The sequence below is a fragment of the Venturia canescens genome, chromosome 2 (genome assembly GCF_019457755.1).
Source record: "Venturia canescens isolate UGA chromosome 2, ASM1945775v1, whole genome shotgun sequence".
In the NCBI taxonomy this organism is placed as follows: Eukaryota; Metazoa; Arthropoda; class Insecta; order Hymenoptera; family Ichneumonidae; genus Venturia; species Venturia canescens.
The window spans coordinates 11,799,723-11,818,204 of NC_057422.1; the positions used below are offsets into that span (position 1 = coordinate 11,799,723).

Genomic DNA, 18,482 nt, shown 5'->3' on the forward strand with positions numbered 1-18,482 from the left:
AATTTTGTGCACAATTGTAAAATCAGCTCTAATCACAAAAATTCATCTACCATGACAGGTATTTCTATTGAATGAAAATTGAGACTCGGAAAAAAAATCCAATGAAATATAGTTATCACCGGTATTTAGTTTAATTGGTTCTCGTATAATTTATCCTTGTTTTTAAAAAAATGGTTTTTAAGCTCTATCGTAATGTATACATAAATACAAGGAAATGATAGTATTTGTGTTAGAAAGTTAGTAAAATTAACCATGATTTTATGGTTTTTTTTCCATAGCCAAAAGTAATGTACACGAATAACTTTATTTTACACTCTTCCACATTTGATACATCCTCAGGCATTGTCAACGCTTATAATTTTTTATTTACCTAAAATTATCGTTTTGTATCTTACACGTCGTAATTATTTATTTATAAACGTACTCTATATATACGGATATATACATTTAAAATAAGGTAAATTTATTGCAATGTAAGAACTAAAAAATCAAATAATAGGATTATTGTAAATAAAACTGAAAGCTGAATCGAATCACTTGGTGATTGGCTCGTATAAGAATGCATGTTTAACGAAAATCCGATCGCTAACAAAATAATTTGTTCTGTTTTTTGACACCACGCCCGTTCGAATTTCGATTTGTCTCGAATAAAGAAAACTCAAGATAACGTAAATAGTCTCAAAGTCGATCTATGACAAGATTAACGATCGATAACTTTAGCTGTGCTTTAGCTTTTCTCGGTAAACGCCTCATGTGTGGTTTTAATTTGTGTAAAAACTGTCGTACTTCCGTTCTGATCGGCATAATCGTTCTCCGCGTTCTGTCACTCATACTTTTGCGTTGGGAACGTTTTTTCAATTTCGTAACTTTTGGAATTTCTTCTTTCTCGGCTGGAATCTCGGGCCCAGTAATTTCCTGGTAGACGTGAACCTCACCCTCCTCGTCTTCCACTACGTAAGAGTCCGTCATATCGACATAATCCTCATCCAATACTTCAATGACGTCTGGAATCATTTCTTCCTCTCGTTCCTCCAGATGACATTCGTAAAACTCTGGCTCGGTTTTCCCGACGCTCTGAGGTTCTGGAGTGAAGATATCCTCGACGTTGTGCAAGTTGTTGGATTCTTCGATGTTCGTCTTCGATCTCGCAGCCACTTTTCCGCCTTTTATATCCGTCTCAGCTTTTTTTCGTCTCGGCTGCTTTCGCGGAGTTTTTATCGGTTTCTTGTTCAATGCGTGCTGCTCGGGGAGATTAATTTTGATTAAAAAACCTGGCGGCATGCTCGAGAGACTGTGCACCGGTATTGGTGCACCGAGATTCGATATGTTTCCAGTGAACGGTAAAATAACTTTTTTTCCATCTGTAGTTATAGCCATGTTCGGACTCGTATTGGTATTCGCAATAGTCAACGGTTGAAACTGATTATTGGCAAATTGGATTTTCCAATTTGCCGCTGGAATAGGTACTTTGCTCACGCGATTTTCTATGTTCAAATGATCTATTTTTGGTATGTTTATAGAGGTCGGTCGTTTCGATCTACCACGTTTTTTCGCCAGAGGTGCTGGCTTGTTTTCGATTTTTGGTTTCTTACTAGAAACCATCGGTCTGCGTGAATCTTGTACCGGGAGTAATCTCATTTCGGTATTATCCTCCTCGTCATTTTCTTCCTGCTCGTATTTATCAATTTCTATTTCCATCTTCTCTATCACGATTTCATCGACGTCTTTGATGGTGGGGACTGCGTCGCACGGACCAATTTTGTGAAAGCTCTGTCCTGACAGAAAGTGTTTGGAACAGAGTACAAGCTTTCTTATTTGATTTGGTGACATTTTCAACAAATCCTCACGTCCAAGGAACTGGCACCACCTCAAACATCGGCCGATTTCATAAGCAGGAAACGGATGAAATTTATATCCCTCGCTTTTATTGCGTGGATCCGATCGCGAACGACCACAAGCGGCGCAAGCTTGGCTCTCGAGTGCTTCGTTCGAAAGTGGCTCGTACTTCTTATTCTTTTCACTAATCTGGCTCAATCTCGTGTTGCTCGTACCCTTCGTCGTGCATGGCGAAGGAACAAACTCGTCCGTTTCCTCCTTGAGATAAATAGAGGGTACCGCGTTGTCGCAAAGACGTGCTTTGAAACCAGGCATAAATTGTGATTTTTCAAAATGATTAGAGCAAATGTAACAGTACAATATTTCTTTTCTTGTCAGACGATAGTATGAATCGATACCAACAAAATCCAACCACTTCAAGCAGCGAAATTCTTCTCCAGGAAAGTGATGGAACGTTGTACCGTCGTAATCGCTGTCCGGAGGATCTTTTCGAGATCTACCGCAGAGCACACAGGTTATGTTATACAAACTTTGACTCGGATCATAGACCGATGGTACTCCGGTACAATTCAACCTGTCTTGATACTCGTTGAGGAAATCTTTCTTTTCAAAGTGCTTCGAACACACCATTCTTTGCAACAATTGTTTCTTCGTCAATTTGTAAAGATCTTCTCGGCAACAAAATTCCAACCATTTTCTACACCGCTCCTCGTAATTCACTGGAAATCCAAAAAACATATAGTCCTCCTCACGATTGTTCGGATTCATCCGAGAACGGCCACAAACCACGCAAGGATGCGGCATTTTTTTAATATGCCTCACTATTTTCTTCTATTCGATGCAGTAATCATAACTCTCTAAAAATTTTTATAGCCCTCAGCAGCTTCACACTAAGGAACATTCATCTTTGAACCTTTGTCCAGAAAATCTCTACTTCCCCACTGACCAGAACAATTTTTGCTCCATCTCAACATACATTACATGTTTTGTCTACAAGTGTCTGAAATTTTTTTCATTTCACATGATGCTCAGTTCAATTTTTTGTCTCATCCGATGATGCTTTCTCAGATCTGCAAAAAATCAATTTTTGTATTCATTTTTTTTTTAATTTTAAAGACAATACTTAATTAATTTTTATACATCAATAAAAATTTTCTTCAATTTGGATGCTTTGCCTCTGTGGTTTCTAAGGATTTCATTTGAATTAAGAAAAATATGTATAATTTTTTTTTATTATTCTGCTAGGAAAAATAAATGAAATTTGTTGTATGCAATTATCAGAAAAGTTAAAAATAGTAGTAATTTTAATTAATTTATTTATTGAAACTGTTTTGATGTGTAGTGAAGTCAATGGATTTTCCCATATAGCATAATCATAGTATAATCAAAATGAAACCCTGGATTTTTTAATATTTTATTATGACAGATGGATGTATATTTTTTTTAATGGAAATGTCAACACAATTGAAACATTTGTAACATCGCGATTTTCATCAATTGTTCTAGACATTTAAGGATGTTTTATTTAATAAACAAAATTTTGTAGTTTATTGTTATACAGAGTATTTAAATTTTCAAGTATGTTGCTGTAACAGTTTGTTGAAAGAAAAAAATGACATGCAGCAAACTGCAATAATCGACGAATTGACATGGAATGTTTTGATACGAAAATACCGTTATTCAAATAATTCCGCATCGAATCTTGCTTTTACTCAATCGACCTATATAACAGAACACATATTGGATGGAATTGGCAAAATATCATGACGAAGGTTATGTTTCAACATTGCAGCGTCTAAAAATTTTCATGCACTCACCCGTTGAATTCGGGTACGATGAAATTTCATGACAATTCAGAAATTCACTTGATTATAAAGAATTTTTCAAGCCCCACGAAAAGGTTCGTTCGTTCGCATGACTGTTATTTGTATTTATATATTTTGCAAACAAATGATGACGATTGTACAAATGGAAACGAGCGTCTAATCAACGAAGTTTACCTTCCACTGGGGTCCGACTAGCGGAAACGAATATGGCGACTGAGTTTGTATAGGCGGCAGCACAATCTCAGGTGAATTTAGCTTGATATTTTACCAACGTGTGGCGGCATTGTCTTGTTCCATGGAACGTCACAATTGACTCACACCGTAAAAAAATCTTCGCGTCTACTAACTAATCACGATTGTTTTTCCAAATTGTGGTTTTAATTCAAAAATCCGTTCTAAAAATAATATTAGCATTCAAGCTGTCGTACTGCAAAATGCGAAAACGTTTAATACAATTTACAAATTTTCTATAAAAGCTCCGGTCATTGCGTCTCGCGCGGGCGCACGCGAATCATTCGTTTCGGTGGAGAATTCTCTCTTTCGCTCGGGCGTAGACCAACGATTGTCCCTGGAACGCGCCCCACTTTCAACCCCTAGCGGAAATAATGACGTCATGAATGAAAGGTTTTTGTGATAAAAATCGGTTTGGAAAACGACAAACGCGGCGTCCAAAGGCTCGTACGCATATTAAATTCGGGGGCGGTGAAAAATTCTTCAACTCATACATGTAATTTATACAGTGGTGAAGTGTTTTAACGTACTAAGCACCGCGAATATATATCAGAGAGGTGATCCGAGTGTAATCGTTACATGAAGGTAAGCAAATTTTGCAATTCCAGTTTTGTTCAATGAAAATCCATTGTTTGACTATCTCTTGCTTCTACTCCGAATAATTCATCTACTCGTTATGAATATATAGAAATTCATGTTTATGAATATATAAATATTTTGATAAATGTAGGTATACATAAATATATTTCGTGTATATAAGTATTTTTGACAACTCCCCTGAAATATTGTAGCAGAATTACAATCCGCTTCATCTCTCCCTCGCATCCGTAACAATCGCGAATGTCTTTTGTCATTTTTTCCATAACGTTCCCCTCCGATGACGCATTGTTAACATTCAATCGTTACTCTGCACTCGTGTGAGACACCTTGATGACTCAGAATCTTGAGAATTCGATTTCACGCGTTAACCCTTTGTCGATCTATCGCGTATTTTTTTCATATGTGAATGAAACTTCTCGAAAAAATGCTGTATCTGATATTTCGCTCGTTTTTACAAATCCCATTTCGATGTTTCATTGAAAATTACAGTGTTGGATATTTTTACAGTAATTTTTATTTTCTAATAACGATTTAAGATCCTCTTACTTAAATAAAATTCCAAATTGATTTTCCTGAAAAAATAACGATATTTATTCGATAGTATAGGGTGAAAGTCTTGTCTTATTCATGTTGAATCAGCAGTGGGATTTTTCATGCAATCCGCTATTTTAATCCTTTATACTTGAATGTAACACGAAACTCTGGAATTAATACTTCCATATTTTCTACCTTGAAGCGTTGATCCCTTAATAGAGCCACGACCTTGTTCATTCATTTGTCATTCGATTTAATCATCAGGGTCACCAGTTTCATAAGAAATTTATTTTTTTTGTCACAGAAAAACATTGAGTAACGCTGCGTAACAATGTCTGATCACTTTGGGCCTATAACCCTGAAATGGGATCCAAAAAATTTAGAAATCCGTACAATGTCGGTTGAAAAAACTTTGGAGCCTTTGGTGCTTCAAGTTACTACACTCGTCAATACCAAAGGCCCGAGCAAGAAGAAAAAAGGCAAATCCAAAAGAGCTAGTGCTCTTGTTGGCACTGTTGAAAAAGCTACTGCTAACTTTATTGAAAAAGGTGAACAGATTGCTTATGAGAATCCTGACATAACTGCTGAAATGTTATGTGCCGTAGAAGAGGTCAGAAAAACGGGTGCTGCCATGAGTATCGCTGCCAGGTAATTTTGAAATATTCTTCTATATGGTAACAACAAAATGTTGATTTAAGAACATCAAGGACTGAGCCTAAATCAATATTTTTGGATGCTTTGAGCTTTTAGCACATTATGAGTGAATTATTTAATATTATGTAGAATAGAGTATTTTAATTGCATGTTGCAAGATTCACATACAATCAACAAATCTATGAATTTTTCTTTGAACCTAAGATTTAAAAATTGTTCACATAAATAAATTTTTTTTCTTTATTATTCAAATCTATGACAATATTCCCGTTGATATGATGTTCCATGTTGCCAATTGAGTTCTACCAATTAGTAAAAACATTGGAAAGAAATTATTCATAAAATGAATTTCCAGTCATCCAATCAATTATATTACTTACGGCGATTATTACAACGTTTTGTTAACAAACACAAACATTTCTGATGTACCAAAGTGAGTCAATTCTATGAAAGAAAAGGTTACCAAGGGCGAGTATGATGGAAAGAATATTTTCAATTATATTTATTATTTTTACTCGAATTTTTCCAATTGCTACACTTCTATCTGTAAACAGGGGGTTTCTGAATTTAAAAAAAGATAAAAGGAAAACTTTAGAAAGTATGAAACGCTAAAAAGAAATGCTAAAAAGTTATCAATTCTTTAGTGGTATTTCATTAGTACAAGCAGAAGCAAAGCTCAAACTCATTTACTAAAATTAACAATGAAAACAAATAAATACAATGATTTGATCATTGAACAGAGAATTTTCGGAGGATCCATGTTCTTCACTGAAGCGTGGTAACATGGTCAGAGCAGCAAGAAATTTATTGTCTGCGGTGACACGTTTGTTGATTCTGGCGGATATGGTGGACGTGCATTTGCTGTTGAAATCGCTTTATGTGGTGGAAGATGATTTGAAAAAATTGAAAAATGCCTCGTCGCAAGGTGAATTATTGGAGAATATCAAGCAGTTTGGTAGAAATGCAACGGAGCTTATGAATCAAGCAGCAAAGCGTCAACAAGAGTTGAAAGATCCACAACTGCGAGATGATTTGGCAGCTGCTCGCGCAGTCTTGAAAAAGCACTCTACAATGCTTTTCACCGCATCCAAAGTTTATGTACGTCATCCAGAATTGGCGGCTGCCAAAGCGAATCGCGATTACGTATTGAAGCAAGTTTGCGAAGCTGTTAACACTATGAACGATGTGGCACAAGGGAAAACACCTTCCGATGGTCAACATCCTTACGAAGGTCCTGGTGAATTGGCTGCTGCTCTTGACGACTTTGACGAAAGAATGGTCATGTCGCCTCTTGCTTATAACGAGGTTCGAACGCGTCCGAGTCTGGAAGAAAGACTTGAGAGCATTATCAGCGGTGCTGCTCTCATGGCGGATTCTTCGTGCACTCGTGACGAAAGACGCGAACGCATCGTCGCCGAATGCAACGCCGTTAGACAAGCTCTTCAAGATTTGTTGAGCGAATACATGAATAACGTAAGTTCTTCAGGTTGCCCCAATTTTTCATTTCCAATGATCTTTGCCCATAGGAATTCAACGAGTCTGGGAACGCTATTGCCTTTCATTTTTATTTCTCATTTCTATAATTTATCAATTAAAACTAAACGCGTTGTTCCACAATACATTTTTATCATTTCGTTAATTCTTTCAAACATTTTTGTTTCCGTAACAACAGTTACAGCTCGCCCGGGGTGGGAAAAGGGTAAATATTTCACATCGTCGCTTCTGTGTGTTTCTTTGCATTTACGTTATTTTTTAAATTTTTAAAAATTTTTTAGGTTTGTTCCACTGTTTTTGATTTTGAATATTTTAAACGCTCAATCACGATCGAAATAATGCAACGCTGTTTTGCTTCGCTCTCTTCATATTAAATTACATACCCGCTATTCTTTCACCACAGTTTTTTTTTACAATCCTCATTAGTGATTAACATTTTGGGATTTCAAACCCTTTTTGTACTCGTTAATGCTTTGAAATTCACTGTTAAATCTATCACATGTTAATTTTACACCGTGCCAATTCAAAGTTAATCGCTCTTACATAAACCCTCATCTGTAAATGAATGCATGAAAAAAATGGCTCGAAGTTGAGGAGTTTCGGATGAGTGCAAAATCCCGAATCTTTGCATTCACGGAATACTTCTAAACTTGTTAGTGAAATTCAAAAGTTTTATTTGTATCTTTGAATGAAAACCGAAGACTCAAATGGACATAACAAATCTTCAGCCGTTCGGATGAGCAAAAAATCTCACTGTAGTGTGTTAAGTTTTGGTAATCACCGAAGAGGCACGCCAATCAATCGTCAGTCGGTAGGCCTTCTCCACAGGCTTCAACCTTAAAGTGATTTATAGTTCAGCAGCTAAATTTTACACTCAACGCACTTGAGAGTAACAACCGATTGATCAGTTATTTAGTAATTTTAATATAACAACTGATTTTTACGTCTATGATCTGTATTTTTACACGAAAATAGCACATTTTCACTTACAGTACTTACAGTAGAAAAAAGTGTAGGACAAAGATTTGTGCATAAATCTTTACATGTTTAAAGAGAAAAATGTAATTTCTTGCCTGATCCATAATAATCATTCGCTTTTTGATCACTCCCATGACAGATGGGCGTCAAGGAACAAACCGATGGTTTGGAACGAGCTATAGATCACATGTGCCGAAAAACACGAGATTTGCGCAGGCAACTTCGTAAGGCCGTGGTCGATCACGTCTCGGACAGTTTTCTCGAAACCAGCGTACCACTGTTGGTTCTCATCGAAGCTGCTCGTAACGGACGTGACAAGGAGGTCGAGGAATACGCCCTTGTTTTCACGGAACACGCGAATAAACTCGTCGAGGTAGGAACGAAATAATAACATTTTTGAACGAACCTCAAACCCTATCAGCAAAATATAACAGTTAAGCGTGGCGCTTCACAAATATATTTTTTCCCAAAAAACCTCAATGCAAAATTTTTAAAGATATGCACGAATTTGAGTCGTTGATTACTGGAAATCAAAGGTACAAACTGATCATATTTTTATTTCTTTTCTCAGGTGGCAAATTTGGTTTGCAGCATGTCAGGAAACGAAGACGGTGTGAAAATGGTGCGTTACGCAGCGGCACAGATCGAGAATCTTTGTCCTCAGGTTATAAACGCTGCTCGTGTATTGGCAGCACGTCCGCGTTCAAAAGTAGCACAGGACAACATGGAAGTATTCCGTCAAGCTTGGGAAAACGAAGTGCGCGTGTTGACCGAAGCTGTCGATGATATAACAACGATCGACGATTTTCTCGCCGTCTCTGAGAATCATATCCTCGAGGATGTGAACAAGTGCGTACTCGCGCTTCAAGAAGGAGACGCTGATACTCTCGACCGAACTGCTGGTGCGATAAGAGGACGTTCAGCCCGAGTATGCAACGTCGTACAAGCCGAAATGGACAATTACGAACCGTGCATCTATACCAAGAGAGTTCTCGAAGCTGTCAAAGTTTTGCGCGATCAAGTTATGCCCAAATTCGCCCAGAGAGTGGAAGTTGCGGTTGATGCTTTAGGTAGCAATCCACCCAAAGATGTTGATGAAAATGACTTCATCGATGCTTCAAGACTCGTTTATGATGGCGTACGAGAGATAAGACGTGCTGTTCTTATGAACAGGGTTAGTATAAGATACATTTGATTGGTCTTGAAAAGAAGTTGAAAAGTTAATTGTTGGAATAACGTGGGGTCCAAAATTAATCATCTCAATATCATTCAAAAATAACTATTTTCAGCGAATATTAAACATTTTTTTAAATTCTTGTTTCCACAGGCGGACGAAGATCTCGATCCCGAGGACGTGGAGCTCGATGAGCACTATACTTTGGAAACACGGAGTAAATCGAGCGCTCAAACGGGTGAACACGGCGTGGACGAGTATCCCGAGATAAGTGGCATAACAACGGCGCGTGAAGCAATGCGAAAAATGCCAGAGGAGGATAAACAGAAGATTTTGCAGCAGGTTGAATTCTTTAGGAGTGAAAAATTGAAATTCGACAAAGAGGTGGCGAAATGGGATGACGCGGGCAACGATATAATCGTGCTTGCCAAGCACATGTGCATGATAATGATGGAAATGACGGATTTCACGCGTGGTCGAGGTCCCCTTAAAACTACGATGGACGTTATAACAGCCGCCAAAAAGATTTCTGAGGCTGGTACTAAACTGGATAAACTGACGAGACAAATAGCCGATCAGTGTCCCGAAAGCTCAACGAAAAAAGATTTACTCGCTTATCTTCAACGCATCGCCCTTTATTGTCATCAAATGAACATCACAAGTAAAGTTAAGGCCGACGTCCAAAATATCAGCGGTGAGCTCATCGTTTCCGGTCTTGATAGCGCTACTTCCCTCATCCAGGCTGCCAAAAACTTGATGAATGCCGTTGTTCTCACGGTCAAAGCTTCATACGTAGCATCCACCAAATATCCGAGACAATCCACCGTCACCGTAAGTATTGACTGGTTTTCCTAATGCTTCAGCCAAGAAGGTTTCGACCAAAAATTCGTTATTCTTTGCAAGTTTCTACGTTTATCGAGGCGAATGTCCATTTACTAAATTTGTCAAGTCTACGTAAACAAAGTGTACTACAATCGTCTTATCAAATTTCTATATGTTTGGTCTCTCTTTTAAATATCCTCCATTCGTAGCAGTCCCTGCTTTTTCCTACTAAAATTGAATTTTTTCACTAATCGCTTGTGCCCTTTTCCCCTCGTATTTTTACGCTTTCTGGATTTTACAGTATGTGAGTATCGTCGCTAAACAATTAATGACTTACTCGAGCTAAATTAGAATTTTGAATTCGCACAGCAAAGTTAAGTGTCATTGTGCTTACAGTTTTGAAATTTTCATATAGATATGGTCAATATTGTTGCAAAATAATCTTATTCGTACTGAGCGATTTGAACGAAATCTGCACAAAAGAGCTATCTGAGTTGTTGGTAGTTGTAGAAGTTTATAAAATTCTTTGGCAACCTGTACACTCGTAATAGTTGTTTATTATGTATATCACGTTTCGTGTGCAACTCAATTGCAGTTTGATCAAATGTGACGCTTCAATATTTTCAAAGTATTAAACGAACAGTGTCATAAGTATCATCGTAGAGCATAACCAAAAAAAGGGGAAGATTCCTTAATTATTTTTCATTCTAAAAATTTGATGAATTTTTACCATTAACAATGTTGAGAATCGAAGCTCTTGATGCAGGTAAGATGGCTGATTTTTCCAGTTTCGTAAAATTGTTGAATAAAAAAATTTTAAAAAGCAAATGCATTTGGCGAGGAACGTATGATAAAAATTCAAAATGTCCAGAAGAAAGGTAAATATATTTGAAAAAATTGTAAATTTTTGATATTGCAGTCACCGATCGTAGTCTGGAAAATGAAAGCTCCGGAAAAGAAGCCTCTGGTCCGCCCGGAACGACCGGAAGAAGTGCGAGCTAAAGTACGCAAGGGTTCACAGAAGAAAGTTCAGAATCCGATTCACGCTTTGTCCGAATTTCAGAGTCCAACGGAGAGTGTTTAAGCCAGAATAAATTTTCAGAGGGAGATAAAATGGTATACAGGTATTGTACAACAAAGTTAGACGCGCAGGATGCTCCGTAAATTTAAAACAACAGCAATTGTGAGGAAGCTCGTGCCTAGTCGAATTCATGCTTTGAGCACCGTCGTTAAATAAGAAACGATCGTAACTTTTCCCTACCGCCTTGTCTCTCGCAATTTGAGACCGAGGATCTCGTTACGAGTGGAGAAAAGAAGAAGAACAACAAAACGAAAAGTATAAGGGAAGAATAAATCAATGACAATTTGTCATTTCGTTAAACGTTTGTATTTCGCGGAGGCTTGTGGTAAATTTTTGGTATCGTCATCATTGGAATATTCTTTGATGAAAATTGTACAATCGAATATTTCGAAATTTCGCTCACATTTTTACAACTGAATTCCTACATTAAAAGTTCAAATTTTCAATAATGTTTTCTAATGCTTCGTGTATGAAAATTTTCGTCGTCTTTTTCACATCATGTAACGTAACAAAGCGGTTGAACTATCTTATAATGATCGGGACGAATCCTATTAACTGAAGTGAAAAAAAAAAAAAAAATAAACAAAAAATCGATTAAACTTTTTGATAACGAAGGTTCGTGACGTTTATTGCGACACGACGTTCTACTTCTTTTCTATTCTAATTGTCTTGACGAATAAAACTGTATTTAACGTTACTTTAAGCAGCAGCTATACAAACATGCTATCATTTTTTTCGTCTAGTATTGCATCTTTAATCAAGAGACTGCTGATCGAAGTATTCGAAGTAAATGTATATAAGTAAATATAATTTTATATTTATGGGTAGAGATTATTTACAAATGTTCTTTTTATATAAATATATAATAATATACATAAATATATATATTATGGGAAAACAATGAAGAACAACAACAGCAAAAATGAAATTATGGATTTGTTCGTATAGACGTAATTTGTTCTGCGTTTGTGACAGAACATATTTAATCTTCCTTTTTTTCAACTGCACTACTATTATCGTGAGTGCATATCTCGTACATGCCCGTGAATCAAGTAAAAGTGCGAACTGACGAATGGCAACTCGAATTTATAATTGGCATTCGTGCCAAAACGTGGAGGATAGGTTATTCGTTTAACCCGGAATTCTCGAAAGAAAATCCCTCCTCGGAAGGTGGTCCTTCCGTTTTTCGATGAAACTGAAAAAAAATAAAAACGATACCTAATGATAATAGTGATAATTGTTTTAATTTGACGAGTTTTGATCGCTGTACGATCCTTCGGGGTCGAGGCCTAAATATTTCATTTCTACCGATCTCTATCGAATTTTTATAAAGTTTTTTAAACGTCGAATACCTTCCTCACATATCATTCGTTTTTTCATCTAACGAAAGTTGACCAACACGTGAAACACACCCTGAAAGAGTTCAATCGACCGAAACTGGTGTGGGCTTCTCTGGAAGCAATATTTGGCAGTGTGAATAGAGAATTAGTATTTAATTAATGATATATACATATATAAATATATATATATATACATTTATAGAAATAATACGTACACATTAGACAAGTAAAAAATAGTGATTAGAGTTTAAAGAATGCACCACGTGTTTACCAATAAAGATTCAGTCAAAATATCATGAGTGTGATGGAACTTGAGAGCTGCAAATTCTCAGTAGTATTGAGATTGTACTTGAGAAGGCAAACGGCAAAAAAAAAGCATTTTTGGATAAAAACCGAGATAATGTCTTGATAATTGTAGAAATTGAATGGGTACGAAGTCCTAACCGAAGGACGTGAGAAACAAAAAGAAGCGAGCATATTTCTAATTAATCATTCCCTCTGCATCGATGATTTATGCTATGCATTTAGTTAAGTTTTTCTTGTGTCACGAATTGCACATTATAGAAAGAATTAATGTATTTGACGAAAAAAGAACGGCCGCGACGCTCAGATCGCGTTATTTTACTTTTTATCTTGTGTAGAGAGACAAGTTGCAATTTTCTTCATTTCGTATAGTAACTGAAAAAAAAATAATGAGAAAAAAACAAATAATAATGTATTCCCCGGATTGGTAGATTCGGAAAACGCGTACTATCTAATCGTAGCGATAAGATACCCACAATAGTCGTCGATGCGCTGCCAAATATAAGGTGATGCTTTTTTTTGTTTGCGATTAAGTTTTTCGTCGCTATGCTCTCCACCACAATTCCGAATATCTGAAACGATTATGAACAATATACGATTTCATGGCGCGAATACGTTGGTTTTTTTTATACTCTTGTAGCAACTCAATAATAAAATCCATTCAAAGGCAATTACACTGTGTCATAATGATTTGAAATGTTCTACTACGTCAAGGACACTGCACATAACTCGATAGAATTTTAATAACGTAATAAATCGTGTGTATCGACCTACGATCTAAATTGAGGTTATTGAAAATATATAAATAAACGAAAATTCAACGTGTCCAAACGTAACGTATACCATCCCATTGTAAACTATGTGTAATAAAAAAAAAATTGATTGGAAAATAAAATTTTACACGTGATTAACAGCCCAATAGAGTGTTTTCTTTCTTTTTCCAGTACTGTGCGTTCGTTTGAGGGAAAAATACAACAAGAACAGGAATAATTCGTTTCAATAGATATACTGTATTTCTGTTTTTATGCTATATAATCGAAAAATCTATATAAAATAAATGAGATGATATGAAATTGAAAAAAAGGACATATAAACGAAATAAATTCCAAGTGCCTGAAACCTCGGACATCGACGTGACATACAACTATTAAAAGTAATTCGTAATCAGCTTTTAGAACAGTAATGTCTAGTTCGAATCTAATACGAAAATCGAATACAATTTCATTATTTACCAATTTCACCAAAACGGTTGTTTCTCTGTTCCATAACTTTGGTAATTTTCGTTATTAATTTCAAACCATTAGCAGCTTCGCATAGCAAATGAGAGAACAATTTTTGAAATTATTCGTTTAGGGTAGTTGAAAATTGAAAATTTACAATTTACAGTTAATGTATTGTGATAGAAAATACATATTTTTCATGAAATTCATGGAAATAAGGAATTATGATACAATTGATTTGAGAATTTGCAGATATTACTAAAATTACACATCGACGCAAACTGACAAAGAAATGAATTTAAAAAAGCAAACTTTGTACAATTACAACCATAATCATTAATCGGATGACGAACTAATTATTTCAATATTTTCTATATTGCTCACAGATTAATGCATTACTCATAATATTTATGAAGATCATAACAAATGGACCAAAGGGGTGAAAAAAATATTGAGTGGAAGACGACGTACGCTGCAGTTTAATTGCCAAATTTGACAGCTTGATTTTCTGTTAATATTCTTTCAAGCACGGTGAATTTAAACGTGTAGTTTCAAACATTCTGGCTTCTATACATTAATCCTAATAAATAGCTCGTATGTTTTTCAACAATGAGATTTTGTTCATACCCTAAAGTCTACACTTCACTATTTTTGTTCATTTTCTTTATTTTATTTTATTTTATTTTTTTTTTTTAATTTTTTTTTTTTAATGCATATTTTGTATGTTTATAGTTTCTCGCATTTTCGTGGATTCGTAATAGAAATCGTTCTTGAAAGTGAGTTAAGCTGTTATCGCTCGCGATTGAGTTCTTCGATTCGCGAAGAGACACCAAGGAAATTCCTCACAGCCTGAATTATTATCGGTCGAGTTTTTTTTTCCTTTTTCCAGTCTAAAAATAAGATACAACAACAAACAAAATATTGTGAATCATCTTGAAAAATACATATCGAATCTATTCTCATATTTATTTGTTATAGAAATGAAAATAATGTGAATAATTATAGTCATGGATGAATGATAAAATTGATTTCAAAAAAGCTGCTAATAGTTACAACTGTAATCGGTAGAGAAACGCAATTTCCATAATAAAGCTTCGAGGTTTGCTTGGCGAATCTTCGATTAACGCAATAACTTTCTTTCCTCGATTAAAAAAATCTCAAATCGTATTCCAGCTCAATAAATTGATTTCATCTTAAGTACCCGATTTTCATAATTATCTTATTTATCTTCTATTTGTAACGATCCATGAGTCTACAAAAGTTATTAGAGTACACGATTCAGAAATAATCGTTTTTCATTCTTTTATTTTTTCATATTTTAGTGATTTCATGTTTTTTTTTCTGTTTTTATCTATGGTAAAATTGATTGAACTCGGAAACTGAAATTCTTTTTAGAGCGTGGGGAGAAAAAATGAAGCAGTGAGTATGTCCGTGTGTATTTTATGTGGAAACGATTTTGACTTGAAATCTCGTTTGTTGGTACGAGTCTTGGATCTGCGTATATTATTGATCTTCTTTTTCCTCGTTGTCCGAATCCTTGGTTCGGTGGACAACCATAAGAAAAAACACACGATAGCTCACTTAAGAGTATATAGAACTAATGTTATTCCGTATTGAGATATCAATGTAATCGTAGCGTTAGTTTCTATTTTAGTCGTTTTTTTTCGCAACGTTATAGGTTTTTCGTCAACTATTTTGAATTTTTTTTGTTTTTTTGGTTTTTCAATATCGCATTATTCCATTATTTTTTCTTTGCTTTATTCTATCACTAGGGCGACTCGTTGTTCCTGTATTTTTCCATACGTACGAGGATCCTCAAGATAGCACAAAACGTCCTAATCGATTTTCCATCTTTCGCAGCTCGATTTCGTTGATTCACAGACTTTGTGAGTTATTGATTGTGTTTTTTGCAAATACGATCGGGTTCGATCTCGGTCGACTCAACGACCCCATTTGATCTGCTTTCTTATCATTACACGATGAGAGACCCTCTACGAAGCTTCACTCGTTAATTCCTGTGTCGTACTCACTGTCGTTTTAAGCGATGGTACGAATTCTGCAGCGTCTGGATTTAGTGTGCTCTATGAAATAACAGATAAATAATTTTTTAAGATTTATGTTAGGATCGTTCACAATTTCTTATATAAATCATCATTAAAAAAATTTAATTTCCAATCTCACTAATACGACATTATTTCAATGTTATTATGAATCATGAAAACTTTGAAATACGAATCATATTCACACCTCGCATGTATTCAACAGAATAACCATGCTAAATTGGTTGATAAATTCTTACCTGTTTTGCAAGGTCACCCTGAACTCTCAAACCACCAAGTTGCTGACACAATTCGTGACTATTGTCACCACCATTGGCTGCATTGCACCATGCTGTAGTCGTTTGGTTTCGCTGATGTTGCCTTTCCTCCTCGAGCATTGCTTCTAAACATTCCTCCATCAACTCTTCCTCCTCCAATTGTTCCAATACCTTGAAAATATCATCAATAAATTTCAGTCATCATTCCATTGATTAATTTATCACAAAAAAGAGTAGAATTCCAGGAAAGAATGAACACTCGGTGAAATCAAAAAACATAGGGAGATTTCCTGTTTTGGTATTCGTTGTTCATTTCCATTTGATATGCTCCAGTTATGTTGATATCAGCCAATTAGGCGTAAACAACAGAAATGTTTTTATAATTTAAAAAATAACTTAAGTTATTAGATAAGACTTTGAGTACCTCCTTGTCGAATTCTTCCTCATTTTCCATCCACATGTATTCGGAAAAGTCACTGTCGACGACAGGTTGTATATCCACTTCAGGTTCGTCATTGTCAAGATAAGCAATAACACTGGTTTCGTGGCCATAATACCCGTTACCAGAACCGCTGTTTGGAATCTTCATCTTCATGCCAGATTTTGTTTCTGATCTAAAACACATATTTGACTATATCGCAACTGCAGGAGCACCAATAAGTTTTTATAATGCAGAAATTTGATTAATTTCACACATCAAAACGCGTTTTCCAAATTAGAAAAATTATTTTAATGAAAATTTTGAAAGTTTGGGGACATTTCAAGATGACACATATGTTCGCCGAAAGATTATAAATATATTTTTTGTCACGAGTTATTCAGGACTATCAGACGTTCAACTGAAGCGGCAACAGCTGACGTGCTCGGATTGAAAATATCTTATTATTATTTACATTGACGGTAAAAATAAAAATACTTGTGAAAACATAGGGGACGGGAGGAGGAAGAATGGAAAATACGTACGAAGAATGCAGAAAGGATTTCGAGAGAGATCTCTGTGTATATATATATATATATATTTGTATACGACAGAAAGATACGGGGTCGAACGACGAATGAGAATAGAATACGCGTTTTACGTGTGTGCCCAGGGTCGTCGATTTATTGCGCTTTTGTACGGGGAATGAAAAATATCTGCAGCAGCAACAGCAGCAGCGAGAGCCTTCCTCCAACGAAAGCGATCCGAAAAAGTGAGCCTTGAAAAAACGGGGGGAGGGGCTGGTCACGAATCACCTTGATTTGAAGGAGGCAAATATTGTAGGCTTCGAAGAGTATACAGTTTCGAAGTTAATTTTTTTCAACGCTTTTTTTCACATATGGCAATAACACGTTCGTTTTTTTCTCCCTTCTTCCGTCGTTTCGATACCTCCCATATATATATCGTTCAGGTTAAAAAAACAAATCGAGAGTTATAGCATCCGATGCAACTTTCGAATTTGGGAGCCTAAATTGGCAAAATAATATTCACTGAGGATTTAGCCGACTCTGGTTCTATCGATTCATAATAAATCGAGATTAAAATGTCAAAAAATAAAACATCAAATTTGACAGATCGACCGGAAATTAGGAACGCTGAGAGGGGGGCGGCTGAATGGTGGGGGCAATTATTTTTTCATTACACACAGCACACGTCATTTTTCAGGTTGATCGGCAGTGGAATTTATTTTTTTCTGTCATTGTTAAAACCTCTTCCGTACTATACTTTGTGTCAAATGGATGCTCATTTTTAATTTTTATTTTTTGAGGAAAATTCGGCACCTTAGGATTCTATGTATCACATTTTATTTTGCTCTCACCTCACTGCAACACACGCGATTATTCAACGGACTGGATACGATTTTTTACGCAGTAAATACAATGCAACAATACGCGTCGTAAAACACAAATTGCGGTCCTTCTCTACGTGGGATGCTTGCCGCTCAGTGCTGCCACCTGTGTCCAATTTTTATCCGCCTTCCTTTCCAATGGTGTCGAATATCAAATTTATACTAACTCTTGATGCTAACTATATACATCCAATCGTGTTTTCACACACCTTACGTTTTTCTCGAAAAAAAAAAAAAAAAAAAAAA

General features: G+C 35.8%; 3 protein-coding genes across 10 annotated transcripts; 1 reads left to right on the forward strand and 2 right to left on the reverse strand.

Annotated features, from left to right (window-relative positions):
- Positions 1 to 285: 285 nt before the first annotated feature.
- Positions 286 to 3,965, reverse strand: LOC122405711 (uncharacterized). 3 transcript variants are annotated; one of them, XM_043410614.1, is made up of 2 exons: positions 3,837 to 3,965; positions 286 to 2,906 (listed from the first exon to the last, which is right to left on the reverse strand). In XM_043410614.1, the coding sequence occupies exon 2, from the start codon at positions 2,638 to 2,640 to the stop codon at positions 679 to 681; it is 1,962 nt and encodes a 653-aa protein (XP_043266549.1). In that variant the 5' UTR covers positions 2,641 to 2,906; positions 3,837 to 3,965; the 3' UTR covers positions 286 to 678. The 3 variants fall into 3 exon arrangements, 2 of the variants coding, with proteins under 2 accessions (XP_043266549.1, XP_043266547.1); XM_043410612.1 differs by having other exon boundaries at positions 3,654 to 3,965; XR_006259806.1 differs by lacking the exon at positions 286 to 2,906 and adding an exon at positions 2,915 to 3,557 and having other exon boundaries at positions 3,654 to 3,965.
- Positions 3,966 to 3,982: 17 nt separating this feature from the next.
- alpha-Cat (catenin alpha) lies at positions 3,983 to 13,792 on the forward strand. Of its 4 annotated transcripts, XM_043410608.1 has the most exons (9): positions 3,983 to 4,478; positions 5,332 to 5,675; positions 6,422 to 7,154; positions 7,354 to 7,380; positions 8,293 to 8,526; positions 8,725 to 9,327; positions 9,481 to 10,158; positions 10,451 to 10,453; positions 11,069 to 13,792. In XM_043410608.1, the coding sequence occupies exons 2-9, from the start codon at positions 5,359 to 5,361 to the stop codon at positions 11,231 to 11,233; spliced, it is 2,760 nt and encodes a 919-aa protein (XP_043266543.1). In that variant the 5' UTR covers positions 3,983 to 4,478; positions 5,332 to 5,358; the 3' UTR covers positions 11,234 to 13,792. The 4 variants fall into 4 exon arrangements, with proteins under 4 accessions (XP_043266543.1, XP_043266545.1, XP_043266544.1 ...); XM_043410610.1 differs by lacking the exon at positions 7,354 to 7,380 and having other exon boundaries at positions 3,984 to 4,478; XM_043410609.1 differs by lacking the exon at positions 10,451 to 10,453 and having other exon boundaries at positions 3,986 to 4,478.
- Positions 13,793 to 13,863: 71 nt separating this feature from the next.
- On the reverse strand, positions 13,864 to 18,355 carry Paip2 (polyA-binding protein interacting protein 2). Of its 3 annotated transcripts, none has more exons than XM_043410615.1 (4): positions 18,207 to 18,355; positions 16,835 to 17,024; positions 16,393 to 16,581; positions 13,864 to 16,174 (listed from the first exon to the last, which is right to left on the reverse strand). In XM_043410615.1, the coding sequence occupies exons 2-4, from the start codon at positions 17,003 to 17,005 to the stop codon at positions 16,085 to 16,087; spliced, it is 450 nt and encodes a 149-aa protein (XP_043266550.1). In that variant the 5' UTR covers positions 17,006 to 17,024; positions 18,207 to 18,355; the 3' UTR covers positions 13,864 to 16,084. The 3 variants fall into 3 exon arrangements, with proteins under 3 accessions (XP_043266550.1, XP_043266552.1, XP_043266551.1); XM_043410617.1 differs by having other exon boundaries at positions 18,169 to 18,330; XM_043410616.1 differs by lacking the exon at positions 18,207 to 18,355 and adding an exon at positions 17,374 to 17,493.
- Between the last annotated feature and the right edge of the window lie 127 nt (positions 18,356 to 18,482).